This window comes from Chroicocephalus ridibundus, chromosome 2 (assembly GCF_963924245.1).
Source record: "Chroicocephalus ridibundus chromosome 2, bChrRid1.1, whole genome shotgun sequence".
Taxonomy (NCBI): domain Eukaryota; kingdom Metazoa; phylum Chordata; class Aves; order Charadriiformes; family Laridae; genus Chroicocephalus; species Chroicocephalus ridibundus.
In genome coordinates this window covers 91114785-91129898 of record NC_086285.1, presented here as the reverse complement: position 1 = coordinate 91129898, position 15114 = coordinate 91114785, and the positions used below count along the sequence as shown (strand labels likewise).

At 44.9% G+C, this 15114-nt stretch overlaps 1 protein-coding gene across 1 annotated transcript in view; it reads left to right on the top strand.

Annotated features, from left to right (window-relative positions):
- ANKRD33B (ankyrin repeat domain 33B) overlaps window positions 1–13541 on the top strand; it is a 48313-nt gene extending 34772 nt beyond the window's left edge. Inside the window, exons 3-4 of the mRNA XM_063323971.1 lie at window positions 3632–3772; window positions 10233–13541. Of these exons, the coding sequence (XP_063180041.1) occupies window positions 3632–3772; window positions 10233–11083 (992 nt within the window). The 3' untranslated portion in view covers window positions 11084–13541. The remainder of the gene's footprint in view (window positions 1–3631; window positions 3773–10232) is intronic.
- Window positions 13542–15114: the final 1573 nt, after the last annotated feature.

Here is a 15114-nt window from a genome sequence, read left to right as displayed (position 1 = left end):
CTGTGGAAAGTCTAATAGCAAATCCACATTATTTCAGGTAACTGTAAGGTGATATCAGATGGTTTCAGAAAGCGCTGTCGATTTTGTTATAACCCGCTGACCAGGTGGGCCATCACATGTGGCCAGACCCCGAAGAGGAGCTGGATGGAAAAGAGGTCGTAGTCCTGAGGGATCGTTCCTTGTGTTTCAGAGGCTGCATCTGTAACACGAGGTACAGATACTAAGGCAGCTGACAGGGAGGCCTCTATACTTTTGCTAGAGGAGTTTAAAAATCCACACTTGCTTATGCCGTTTCATGACTGCCCAGACGTGACGCTCGAATGTGAGCATCAGCTTGAATTGAGTAGAATTATCTTAAAGACCAGCTAGAGTTTCAGAAGATAAGTGAACTCAGTTCCTCATATTGCTTTTAATAATGTAAGATTCTCGTCCTTCAAAGAAAGTATCTAAACCTGAAGTTTTTTGCATGGTCTGACCCTACGTAAGATAGGCTGGAGGGACCAGTGAAAAGCAGTACTTAACAAGCTTATCAATATGGAAAAATAGCCACAAAGTGCCACGCTTAGAAAGTAAATTCCAGGTTTGAAAATTGGTCCGTTCACTTGCTCTCTCAATGTTTCTTACAGATGTGGGATCCCTTCTCAAAGAGAGCTTGCCTTCCAACACTAAATTTGTTGCAGCCAGCAGCAGGTGGTGCCCACAAGTGGGTGATGATGCTGTTAAAGCAGAAGAAAAATCATTAAACGTCAGTACAAGGACAATGCAGAAAAGACAGGAGACTGATGCAAATGGGATTGAAATAACAAATAGAAAGAAAAGAAGGAAGGAGAGCGGTGTAAAAAAAAGGGGGGAAGGGAGGAAATTTACGTTATTTTTTTTCCTCAGGGCTGCTGCTGCGGAGGGCATAACTACGTGAGTAGCAGTGTATGGGAGTTGGCATACATTTAGAGAGAGTCATATTTGCTCACAAAGTATAGATGCAGGGTCCAGTTTGGGGCAAGGTTATAGAGCTGGGAACACAAAATCGGACGCGATCCCGGTTTCTGCTTATTGAGGGAGACATGAGAACACAGACAGCTAAAGCACCCAGAGGATAAAAGGTTCTGGGTGTCTTTGGTTCCACCCATCCATCAGAAAGCATTCACCACCTATAGGCCAAATACAGGCTTTATCCAGGTACAATTTGAAATCGTGATGTTATATGACAGAGCATCTTCCTTACTATGCTGCTTATCCTTTATTACTACACCTGTATTACGTAGACTACTAGGTAATATTGTCATTGTTATATGCATTTCCTTTGTGGCAGCAATTAATTGAATTAAGCTGCGACAGACATCTGGACTGATCTCTAAATACGGCTCACAGGTTGCAGAAGTGTACCCTTAGCGTGCCAGTTCTGCTAGAAGATAGACCTGGCTTACAAACAGCAAGAGCCTGATACGAATTCAGCATCACCAAACTGGCTGAGGCTGGGCTAATTTATTTTAGAGCCGCGTACAGCTTTCATAGCAGACTTTAAATTACATAAGACTCACGATTTAGATACACACTTCCAGTTCGCCCAGGCGCAGGAGAACTGAAGCAAACTTTATGGCCTTAAATCAAAAGCCTGTGACAGGGTTTGAACAAAAACGTGGCAGCTCTGTGTTTTGCTTTGAATTTGGTATCTGTTTGAACGCGAAATTGGAAGCAAACCTCAGAGGACAGAAGTTCCTGCAGATTAAAACTGAGGTGGTTTTCCGGAATCCCTGAGACACAAAACTTCTGAGAATCACAAACCTCTTCATTTTCTTTGTTATTTTATTGCTGGCATTTTTTCTGTCTCATTTGAGGCCATCTGTAGTCCCCTGAAGAGTTTTGGCTGAGCAAGGTCTTTCAGGATTGACTCCCAGAATCACCCCAGATTTGCAAAACATCTCTTACTGCAGCTATACTTTTTTGGCAAAGGGAAGAACATCTTTAGTAGTGTAATAACCGCTGAAAAATCTTCCGTCTTACTATTTCTCCTTGTTTCAGTTCCTGTCTCTGTTTTCTGTGGTCAAAAAGCAAGTATTTCAGCTGTTCCAAAACCTTCATGAAGACTGTACTCTGTACCTCAGTGAAACAGAGCGTGTCCTGCAAAACAATTTGGGCACCAAGATTCTCCTGTCAGTAAGCGATACCCTGCTGGGATTTGATCCTATGCCATAAAGTCAGTGAAGCTGAAGCTAGGCCGTACTGAGTAAGCAGGACCGGGTCACTTGATCCTGCCCTGAACCCAGTTCACTTTCGCTTTGTTCAGCTTGTTGTGTGTGGTTTGCCCTTATCTTTATATTCCCTTTACATCAGACTGCAACAAGGTATGGGGAGCTCCTTATTTGGTTTCCTCTCACTCCGGCGTGGCTGAGCTGATCTGCGCTCTCTCTACGTCTGCTCGGGTTTCAGGAGTTTCCAGTTATGCTGCAACGTAGCAGAGTCCAGCAAATTCTAGGAGATAAAGAGTAGCACCTAGAAAACAGCTTAAATTGAAGGGTAAAGATTTTCCTAACTTGCTTTCCAAAGTGATTGCAGGACTGTGCTGGTACAAAGCGACTGCTGGTAAAATCTGCACCAGATGTGACACTACAGACTTTTAAAGTCGTCATGTATGAATTATAATCTGCTTCGGTAGCATTTCTAGAGGAGTTTGAATGACATGCATCACAGAACATTCAGCTGGACTGCAGAGTGAGATGAGAGAATATTTTTGCAGCTCCGAGTAATTAAATTGTGATTGTTGCAGCTGCCTGACAGACTGCATTATTTTATAAGGCGTCAAAGCATCATAAAATGAATGACAAGTGAAGGGAAAACTGTTTTGAGTGAGTCATAATGCAACGAGATACTCGTCTTGTTCTGATAGTCCAATTATAAAGACTTGATGTTTTAATTGGTCTTCCAACCATTTAGCAAGAGATGTCTTCAGCTACTCAGTATGCCCTTGCTGACACCAGTTATCCTGGCGTACCAGGCACATGAATGGCAACAACCGTTGCTTTTAGAAACATAACTCACGTCATTTATTTTACTAAAAAATCAGAACATCAGCCCCATTTTTCTGTTGCTGGAGAGCAGACAAGTGGCTTTACACTGTCAGGCGGAAAAATAAAAATGTGGGATTCTACGCAAAATATTTCTTTGTCTCGTATCAGTATTATTGGCTGGAGCTACCACATGTAATCCCTTTTTAATGAAGCACCATGACAGCAAGGCTCAACTTTACCAGGGGAGTGACAAAACTGAACTGTTGCAGTCATTTCTCCCAGGTGATGGGTCTTCCTTCCGTAAGCTGTAGGAATTCCCTTTGCAGTGCCACTCACTGGGCCAAGAAACTTAGGCCCCTTGCAGCCTCAGAGTGACCATCTCCGGTTTTCAATTATTCCCTTACTTTAAATTGACTTTCCAGAGAGGAGAGCAACTTGAGAGAAGGTGGGGACCCATGTTTCCAGGCTCCTAGCCCAACACTCTGGTCACAAGTCAGTGGCACTTAACCCTAAGGCTAATCTGCATTTTTCCAGCTAGCAGTCCTTCAGGAGTCACTTTTGGTTTAACCTTGAGACAGCACCTTAACTCCGTGACATATTTTCTCTGCTTTTTCATTTCTTTAAAGGGCACATAACCATTACAAACTATTTGTTGAACTATTTTCCTGGGCTTGATATTGAGAAGAGGAATGTGTTTGGATTCACAGCACTGATGAAATCTGCGATGCAGGGCCGAACTGAATGCGTGAAAGCCTTGATGTTGGCAGGTAGGCAAAGTGCTTTGCTGCTTCTTCCTCATCACCTGCCTGTATATGCCAGACAGTCACACGCAAACACCAAGAAAAAAATTAATTGGCTCTTGGGGTGTTTACTCTGAGAGGTGTGGTGTAGCCTTCCCTGGAAATGGGTGCAGCTTTTAAAAAAGTCATGGACAAGGCGGTGAAGCCACAGGCTGCAGGTGCAGGAGCGCTCAGTTTTCCTGTGGAAACTCAGCCAGGATCTCCCCAAGAGCTCTCAGGGTGAGATTCACTGTCTCGAGGGGAATTCAGGGAGCGTGATCATCAAGTTTTGTAGACAAGGTGTTAATGAAGTTCATGACACAGCTGGGAAAGACACGCAGGTCTCTTGCTGCCAGCTCTGTGGGTGTGACGGACCATGTAGCCCCATGGGTGGACCTCTCCCTCCTGCTGGGGCAGGGAGTGGAGAGCTTTGGGGGCTCTGGCTCCTGTTAGGAGAGTTGGGTGTTGGGTTCATATCCCACAAGGGACATCGATGGGAAGTTTGGCAACACAGGAAAAAACCCTCCCTTTCTAACCCCTCTACGGGTCTGAGTCGGGTCTCCCGGTTTATGGGCACCAGGGCACCAGCAGGTCTGTCCCTGCTGCAAGGAGGGAGTCATGGCACAGGGAGGGAGCAGGTCCACCTCTGCCCACCTGCCTCTCTACACATCTAAGAACAGGAAATATGTTTCTTGCTGTTGGCCCTTGAGTGCAGTTGAATTTCGAGCCCTATGCATTGCCAGGTGAAGAGGTCCTGGAGAGGAAAGTCAGAAGGGCATTGGGAAGAGTCCCCCCTGAGAGCAGTCCCAGCATACTCTTTTAGGCACAATGTTGTAATTTTTTTATTATATTAAGTAATTGGCATATACATTACTAATAATAAATTAGCCCATATTAGTATATATTATTATATTCCAGTTGCAGATACTTGACACAAATCAAACATTACAGAAATGGTAATAGATTGCATGTGAATATTGTTACTGTGTAGACTGAGAATCCTACAGGTCCACTTTATTGTGAGACATCTTGAACAAGTAGTTCCTTTCAGCCATTTTTCTGGCACAGAAGTTTAACCCCTCATAATTGGAATATTTTAAGTCGCAGGCATTTATCAAACATAGTGATATTATATTCATCCATTTTCACAATATCCAGTTTCTAGATGTTGATATGACACACGAAATGTTTGGATGATGTGGTAACTGTTATTTTCTGTGAGGTTCTGTAGCCTCTTGTACCGGAATCAAGGTTTTGGAATCAGATAATGCATTTTGGAGTTACATTTTTATGAGACGAAATCAAAAAATGACTGTCCAAGCTAGAGTGCTGATAGACACAGATGCACTTTCTGGACTAACATGTACTTCGTGCAAATGCTAGTTCAGATTTTTCCAGTGCCCATTACAAATTATCACTTAAAATGAAACTTCAATCCCAAGACCTTATGACTTGCCAAATTGACCTTACAGTGTCATGGCTTTCTGTTATTATCACTGGAGATCTGATAGAAGCTTGTTCTTTCTGTTTTGTTCACTAGAAACTATTTAACAACCTTTCCATCCGTTCCTTGTTATTATACTTCTTGTACAAAAAGCATCGGTATCAAAGTTCAGTATGTGGCTGCTGCCTCTGGCATCTAAACAGCCACCTTCTTGCTTTCATGTTTCATAAGAAAACAGAAAATTGGGAAGAACAAACCTTTTGCCAGATAGGAAATGGCCTTGTTAGCCTCCATATCAAGTTTACCTACAGATGGTTGTATCGGCCTGTTTGTGCGTCAGAGAGAGTGAGGATACCAAAGATCATCCATTGGCAAAAGGGGTGCCACGTTAATATACTCTGAGTTTCTAAACTGCAGCTTATATACACGTTTTGGTGAGTATTTTGCAGGTTTTCACATTTTCAGCTCAAAATAGGGTCCACAAAGGAAGAGTGGTACATTGCCTGCACCCATTTTAATATCTGGTTATTTTTTTAGCACTGTATGGTCTGGTGAAACGTAGGGAGGGAGCTGCTCATTCAGAATGGATTTAGAAGTAGTTTGGGGCTTAAGGGATAGTGGGTGGCTGCTGATCATAAAGTGCTAGCTTGCTGAAGAAGGTGAAATAAATTGTTATTAAAAGATTTGGTGAAAAAAAACAATTTCACAAATAAAACAGCAAAATTCTCTCTGTGTTAAAATATAAAAATGCATGGAAATACAGGGGGGAAGCACCCATAATCAGCTGTGGGTCTACTTCCACAGTCTCTGACTTTTGTAACAGCTACAAAGCAGGTGTGTGTCTTTAGAAAAAGAGTTATGCCGGGAGGCTTTTAAATCTAATATCTGTTTAGTGGCTTGGGTAAAACCTCTATTGACGGGCACCTACTTATGGCAACACAGGAGGTCACTAAAGGAAAATAACTCACCTTCCTAGCTGCCTAAGCATGGATTTAACAGTCAGATGGGGAAGAGGTAACAGCAACGTGTGACAGATGGTTGGAGCTGGATTGTCAAAGCGCCCGCTCTTCCCGAAATTTGAGTTCCTGGAGGGTGGCCAAGGTCAATCACTACAAGATTAAGGCGCTCTGAGACACTTGGCCGTAATGTTTGCTCTTTCGAAGCGAGTCTTTGGAACATGTGAATTTGCTATTCGTGAGTGCACAGCGAGTGACGGGAGGAGGAAGGGGGGGGAACCCAGTACCTCACCGGCAGTTTGTCACAGGCTGCTGCGCTGCCAGCACCAGGCTGCTGCCAGCATTCAGCAAGTGAGCCGGCCCCGGCCGGAGCACAGGAACGCCGGCTGTAATTCACGTCTCAAGCCCCGTTGAAATCTCTGGTGTAAACTCAGTGCTGCTTTAGTAAAGTCGCTGGAGTGGCTGTGGAGCTCGAGACTGGGCTTTAAATAGTGTGTATAAAACAGCTCGGCAGCATATGCCTAAGGTCTTTCACTCCCTGTCTTTAAACTCAGGATGTCAGTTTTGCATCTCAAGGGACATCGAACCTTCTTAATCAAATAGGATGTTGATATCTCAAAGGGACACGTGTATTCAAACTAGTTGTGCTGAAAATTACCTTCAGGGCAACTTCCGTAGGAAAATCAAGGCAAGTGGCAAATGCAGTTTTCCTAAAGGAAGAGCTGTAGGCTATACTTACACTGAAACGACAATTAGTTCAATAAGACTGCTATCACATTTAGAGAGGGACATGACTATTCATGTCTCTTCCAGATGAGACATTCTGCTGAATGACAAGTTTGTTCACAAATTTCTCCTGATTTGTACAGAAAATCAATACCACTATAATAAATCACGCCTTAGAAGAGATTTTGTGATACAAGGTACAAAGTCAACATTGATTTCTGTTGAAAGATCAGGGTTTCAATACTCTGTAGTATTGTTTCCTGAGATAAAGTTTCCGAAACACCTGGGGGGGAATCTGTCAGGCAGCAGCAGGAGTGCGCTTCTCCTCAAAGGGAGGAGAACCAAGGGTGACAGCAAGGCACGCAGAGGCACTAGCCTCATCAACAAAGGTGCTTCGTGAAGAAATGGAGCAGGGCTGGTGACAATAACCAGGATCAACCACTGCTGCAGTGATTGCCAGGGAAGTCCCTGGCGACGAGGCATGTCCCGAGAGGCAACGTAGGTCTGACCCAAGAGGTCAAACAAGAAATTAAGTCTGTGGGCCAGGGTCTGAATCAGCAAGGCACGTGGCCAGGCACAGGCACAGCACTGCCGTAGCTGCAGCATAGCACAGGCAAGGACTAGAGCCCAGCGTCTGAGCTTCAACGCAGCCCCCAGGCACAGATGGGGAGACGCCGGTGAGCACTTTCTCACACAGCTCTTTTTGCACAAGTCTGATCCAAGGTCCCACAGCTGCACCATATCAGAGCTGGCTTGTCTTTTTCTTGACAATAGCAGTAAGCGGGTGTCTATACCTCTTGTTTGTTTACAAGCAGAGCATACTGTTCATTAAAATTTATGGGAGAAATTCAGAGGTAGGAAGTTTGGGTAGGTCGGGTCAAAAACAGGCTAGTGCAGCAGGAGGACATATCTTTGTATGTATTTGTTCCTCCCCTCACGGGTTTATAGCTTCTGCAGTTGTGAACTACTGATCATTTTCCTCATGCTCTCCTTTTTCCTCTGTTTCTCTGCAACGGCAAACCATCCTTTGGGTGGAAGGTTATACTGGAGCCACTGCAAACAGCTTCCTGGTTGCCATTCCTGATATCTAGTTCCCCCCGTGCTAGTTTGAAATGCTGTTACCAAGATAATCCACCCTGAAAAAAAAAAATTATCATGGTGTTTGTTCTCTTGCCTTTTCGTCGGGTCTCAGTCTCTGGACATTTCCATCTTCCAAAGCAATGGGACAGAATGTCTTTTCTTTTGTGGAAAGATCTGTGTAGGTCAGTTTTGTGTTGGCTGTTTGAAAATGGTGCTTCAGCTTATAGAGAAGCCTTTCAAGAAGTCAAACACCGTAGCCTGTTCATATCCCAGCTTAGAATTTTTTCAAAAACTCAGAAATTATCTACAGGGCCAGAGATATGCATAAACCATAACTGAATGTTAAAGAGCTCAGTTATGTTAAAAGCAGCTGGGCAAAGCGTCTGTGCCTGCCCCAGAGAACATGCTGCAGATCTGCTGAACAAAGTCAACATTCTGGTGTGGCAAAGCTCCCTCTGAGATCAGTCGAAGTTTAAAGGCAGAATATAAAGCAAGGGATTTGCAGCTTAAGAACGCCTGAAACCAGAGGGTATACGCGCATACTCATTCTCCTGTTGCTGTCATTCCTTCACCCACATACCCACGTACTCTAAAACACCAAGATGCCTATGCCCAAGTGGTACTTCCAGGATCAGTTGGGTGAGATGCAGAGGACGTGGTGCTGGCTGTCAAGTCCTCGTCATGTCTCTGAGATTCTTTTTGCTTGGTGGCAGCAGCCTGATTTTTGGCCAGGTCTTTGGTACCGATTAACGGTCACCAGCTATAATGTGTTGGTCCTTTGCAACAGTCTTGCTGACTTCAGCTACCAAAAGGGCTTGTTGCTGCTGGTTGTTCTGCAGCAATTCTTCCAAAGCTGCTGTCTGTATTGAGCTTCCTCTGTCCTTTACAGAGCTCTTCCGTGTGTGCAGCACTAGGCACGTGCCATCCTCATTGGCAAATGCCCATGCGCCACCTCAATAACAGGACTGAGAGAACTTCCCTGCAATTTTCTGGCTGCCAGGGAATGTGGCAGCATTGGATATAGTATTACAGAAGTAAAAGATACAGCAGAGCAGACTAGGATGCTTGCTCCTCCTGTTGCTCTTGTATCCTCTCTTCAGGCAGCCAGGTGCCCTGGCGGAGAAGAGTCTAACCCCACTTGAAAGCACAAGAGTGAAGAACAAGGGCAGAAGCCCATGTGAGGGGGCTTATAGGAACATGGAGAGATCAAAAGGAAGGCAAAGCTGGAAAAGGACCCAGAAATATATGAGAAGAAAGAATGCGATGGGGACAGATGTCAGAATTGGGTGAATAAAGATCATAAATTGTGAACTGGGGGAGGACAGGGCAAAAGACAATATCCACTTGATATAATTTCCTTCCAGGGCCTAACACTGTACTTCAAATGCCTAAGCCTCTGCTGTGTAGCACATGTCCCAGTCGCCTCTTATGGCTGGTCCACTCAGCGATAATAGCATGTTTTTGCTAATGATTACTTCGTTTCCTCAGGGGTGGTAATCTAAGGTAGATGAAAACAGCTGTTCTGGGCTCAGACTGAAAGTCCACCTCGCCCATTATCCACTCTCTGACATGTATGGAAACTTTCCTTATATTTGATCAGCCTTGTCACCATCCTCTCAACCTTCCCTCATTCTACGGTGTCCTTTCAGAGATGAGAGAATCTGAATTGTACACCTGGTGTTTTCTCTATTTTTTCCTTTTTTTCCCCCTCTATTTTTTCTCAATTTTTTTTATGCTTTTCTAGAAATTCCGTGTATTTTATTTGCTATTTTGGCCCCTGGTGAGCACTGAGTTGATATTTTCGTGGTACTTGTGATCATTACCCCAAGATCTCTCTTCTGAGTGGCAAAGCCCATTACTACGTATGGGAAGGATTTTTGTATACAGAATTGTTTCTTTCCGTATTTTTCACTCTTTTCTTATGAGCCTGAGTGAATGGATTTTACAGTGGCAAGAAACATTCAATGCAGCTGAAATTCATTACGTTGTTCTTTGCGTTGCTTTAAGAGAATTTAATATATATGGCCTTAATTTCTTCTTTTTTTTTTTTTAATTAGATCAGGAGTTCAGAAAGTCGGGAAGCTGTGTCTCTCCTTATTCCATGTTTATTTTGACACAAATATTATAATGTGTCGTATATGATGTTTTCTTGCAGGGATCTACCCGATTCAACTCTTGAGGACAGCAACAAAAGTGTGAGCAGTTTCATTAATTAACACTAATTGTTTTTCTTTTATTTGAGGGGCAAATGTTCACGCGACTGACCCAAGCCGTGGACTGACTTCATGGGAATGGGCTTGTTACACTGGAAGATCAGAATCTGCCTTCATCATGCAAAAGCTGATGGACAGGCCATGCCCGGAACAGTTTTGTGATCAATATAAACCAGAATGGCCAAAGATGAAGGAACTTCTTGCCAAGGCTGCAGAGCCAAAGACTTGTTTGCAGAGGATTTCTGAGTGCGTGAGGGCAGCTGTCTCATTCCGGTCTTTCTATGGCCCAGAAGAAGACGGGGTCCTCGATCACATGGTGAAGGTGACAACAAGCTTGAGCAGTCCTTTCATTGCCCTGTCGTGCCGGACAGTATGCCCAGGCAGCCCACCTTCCGTGGGGAAACGCAGACTGGCTGTGCAAGAAATCATTAGGAAGCAGAGAGCCGAGGAGATCCGATCTCAGGACAAAGACCACTTTAGCAGCTACGAGAAGCTATTTCGGAACTCCAAAGTCACGGTGATCCCCAAGAAGAAGGACCGTCGAGCCAGCCTGCAGCCCATCAGCCTTTCAGTCTCCCAAGTGAACACCATAGCCACCAGGAAAGCAAGCCTCTTGCCGCTCCACCTGCTTAGACGGAGCAGCGTCAGGCCGGGATTTGTCATCCCCAAAGTCCGTATAAGCAAGGCTCCTCCACCCACCTTCCAGCCAGAAAAGGCCAGAAGGAGGAGCAGTGCAAAGGACGACCCCTACTTGCAGATTCCCAAATGGAGATACAAGGAGCTAAAAGAGGAGCGGAAGAAGGCAGAGGAACAGGAGAAGAAAAAAGCAGCAGAGGCTCAAAAGCAGAAGCAGGTGTCTCCTGCCAGATGCAGGACCTGATTTAAAAGCAGTTGCTTAGAAGGTTTTAGAGCCGTTAGTCTTGTTATCTGAGCAAGACAACAGACCGCATGCCTTCGTGCATGCCCGCTGCTCACGGAGCTGGAATACTGAATAATGGCCCAGTGCAGAAAAAGGTGCAGAAGCAGGGCAAGGGCTATGCCACAGTGTGTCTGATGGTGGAGCAGGAAGGTATTTTAAGGTTGAAGACCTACTAAGTTCACCTGTCTGCCGCTGATAGGAAGTTTTAAGTGGCGCAGTCCTCTTGCGGTTTCCCTTTTTTCCAGTTCCAGGTGAATGACTGAGAAACAGCTTGAAAAACAACATGTGTGTGAAAGGATCGTATTTGGTGTTTGTTCATTTTGTAATGGACAAAATTAAGGAGTTGTGCTTTTGACACTAGACATTCCTCCCTCTCCTTGCTTAGGTAGATGTATTGCGAGGTTTTATAGTAATAATGAAAAGTTTAAAATATACCACAGTGTTGGTGGGCAGTGAAAATCCAGGTCTACAATTGTTTTGAATATACTAAGCACTTTATTTTAATTCCAGTAATCAAAGTTTAAGACAGGATAGGTATTAAACTGTACAGCTCTATACAGTCTGTATGGATGCAGTTCTTAACACTATTGTTTGTTCTATTGAATATTAAAAGGGCTGCATATGAAATATTTCAGTAGTTGAGGTATTCACATCCTCTGCAGGTATGAATCAGAGGCAGGGACTGATTCCTTTCAAGCAACAGAGAAGCTGAGCTAATTTTTGAATGCCACCATCACCTAAGATTTGCCTCCCCCATGAAGTTTCCCTGCATCCACTGTCTGTTGTCTCCTCTTTAGTCTCAGGGAATTCTCTGTCATTGCGTTTAACTGTGAAATAAGGGAGATGGTGAGACAGGTGGGGGGGTTTTTTTAGGTTGATATTTAAGTTCCTGTTAAAAAAAACCACCGGGTTTATTGGGAGCCTTTCCATATTATAGCCAGGACAGGAGAATTCTGCAGCTTCCAGAAGTTCAATCCATTTTCCTAGGTATCAAGTCCAGCCATATATTATGAACAGCCAGTCAGAGATGCAGGACCAGGCAGCTCATCCGCTAAAATTTGGAAATGGTGGCCAGATGTCACTGTGAGCTTTGGTAGTACGTCTCTGGGTGCCCGGAGAGGGCAGTACATCACCCCTTTATCTCAACACTGGGAGAAAACCTTCCCTAGTACATGAGTGCATCTCAAAGTGGGAGTTCCCACGGGTTGCTGCAGGTTCTTGTGGTCCATGTTAAGGTGTTACCAGTAGCCAGACTGAACGGTGTGCCAAACCCTGGCAAATTCCATCAAGGAAGGGCTGTAAACCTGCTGCTTGCTGAAGAAAGACCACATTCATAAGAGTAGAGGTCAAACGCAAACAACAAGTCACACAGCACGTGCTCAGGCTGCATTTTTGCTCAGGCTTTGCTCCCATTTGAAATGAAATGTGCTGTGGTGTGTTCTCCCGACGGTGTTGCTCTAATGGGGGCCAGGCAGACCCCAGCTGCTGCTGTCACCAGCTTCTCCCTTCAATTAAGGAGAGGGAAAACTTTTCCGTCCTTTACTCCCACAGCACAAAGGCTGGCCATGGTCTCACTGAACTCGTAATGAAACTGTGCGTGTCATGGGAGAAATAAATTCAGTTGATTGAAAATCAGTGCTCAGATTGGTATTGCTAGCTAGCGTCCACGGGGGTCAGGGCTCGACAGAGGTTATGGCAGACATGTGAAACAAGGATTTTCTATGCAGCCTGTTCTTTGTACCTCTTGCTGGAGTAGCTGTGCTGGCTAGACGGCATCGCCAGGTAGCCTCCCAGGTCAGAGCTGAAGGAATATCCATCCTGCTAATAAACCTACCCAGCTCTGTGAATATAAAGAGGATTTTAGTCTGCAAGTGCATCAGTGCAGTGCAATTCATAGGCACCAACTTTGTGATGGATTTGGTGTGACCAGAATATAAGCTGAACTCATTTCTTTGGAGAGCAGGAAGACATCTTTTAGCTGCCTGTGGCAGAGATATTAGGATGGTGGGGTTTTTTTAAATTGGTACACTGGATTTAATGGTTTAACCACTAATTTTTGTTTACCGCCAGCCCAGCATACTGAAGATTTAGCATTCAGATTCAGTATCTGAAAAGCAACCTGTGCTGCAGGTGAGCACTTGAATTTGCACTCTCAGTATCACTTTCAGGAGACATACCGTTGGCAGCTGCTCTCAGGGATTAACATACAGTATGTTAGAATTAGGGGCTGAAAATGAAGCCTGTTTTCTAACCCTTTGTACTTTACTGTGTATACGTGTATAAGTATGTGATATTTCCATTAAAAGGTTAAACAAGCTGTTAAACTTATTTGGCAACCTTATTCTTCAGAGCGGTTTGGGGGTGCTGCTTTTCACTTTTCAGCAGATAAAAAACCCCAGCCGCTGTCACCAATGGACTAATCAGCACCACCTGAAAGCAGTCTGGTTTCCCTGGAGGGAGCTATTGTGGGTTAACTGCCACTCCTTGTGAATTTTTCCCTACGAGTTAAAGAAAACCACGACGTTTGTCCCGACGTCGGGCTTTGGCTGGCCATCTCCACATAGAGAGAAGCCGTTGCCTCAGTCACCCGCAGCCACATTGCTCGGCTGCAAGCAGGCGGTTCCCCGGCATCGTTATGGGCAGCAGGGCTGCATTTTGTGCGTCTGCGTAAAGCTTGGCCCTCGCTAGGGTGGGAAGCGCAGGCACAGGTCTCTGTCCCCTCATTGCCTTCCTCTCCTGCTGCCGCACTGCATTACCCTCCTCTTCATCACCGTTCTCACCAGAAGTGCTGCTCCTCTCACTTGCTTTTTTTATTGTCTGTCTGAAGGGTCTGAAGGTTGCAGGGGGCAAAGCTCCTGCAAAACACGCTTCTGGAAACCTGTGGCAAATGGACCATAGTATGAGAGGACGCACGCCTGGTCCTCCTCCGGCCATCCAATTCCCCTTGAGCTGCTGCCGCCGAGGAGGATTTGATTTCTCTTGGATTTCAGCACAAATAGAGTGGTTTGTTTTGTGTTTGGTTGCTGTGTTTTTTTTCCAAGAGACCCGTAACTATAAAATGCCAAGCGACATCGGCTGTACTTCAAATTGCTCCTGTTCGCTCAAGCAGGATGGTTAACCTCCTATAAAACAGCACCTCCTGGCAGCTGAGGCCCCTGAGGGAACGCAGAGGCGCTCCTGCAGCAGGATGCTCCCTTGTGGGGAAGGGGACACAGATTTGTAGGGCGGAGGAAATGATTTTCTACACGCCTTCTATGCCAGGTTGCAGCCTGGCATGTTAGTGGGAACGATGCTCCTGAGTGTTGGGTGAAACCAGAGCAGGGGCTGTGTCTGCCTTCGCGGCCATTGCTTGCCTCGGTACACTGCGAGCTTTGAGGTGACAGCCAGCCTCTTGCCATCTGATGCTCACTCGCAGAGAAGCACCCGGCCCGATGGGCTGAGTGACTTCTGCGGTAAGCAACAGGGATTTAATATAGTGATGGTGGAAACAGAAATCCCAAGTACTTCCCAATGTGCTCTGAAAGGATACATATCCCTGGAGAGCAATGGTGTCACAAGGAAGAGACTACCAACCCCATGGAGGGTTTTCAGGTGGAAATACAAAATTACACATAATTGGCTCCCTGTGTGACTATGTATTATTAATTTGGGGGGTTTTATGCCAATGAAAACTGTTCCTTAAGCCTTGACAAAAATCCTCACTGGGCCTCTTCATTGAATACCTTTTTCTGGAAATGTTCTTAAGAGTCCTGAGTGCTCATGCTGTCCTGTTACGGGACAGACATTAGAGCAGCTGGTAAAAAAACACCTCAAATAGAAAAATGGCATACAGATACGCAACATTCTTTAAGGGTATTTCTTTTTTAAACATCTACTTTTCAGCAAGAAACTTCCAAAAGCTGTGACTGAAATTAGGACCCAATAAGCAGGATATGCCAGTTTGTAGATGATCTGAATTGACGCCTTCTTTTTCTTTTTCTTTTTTTTCTTTT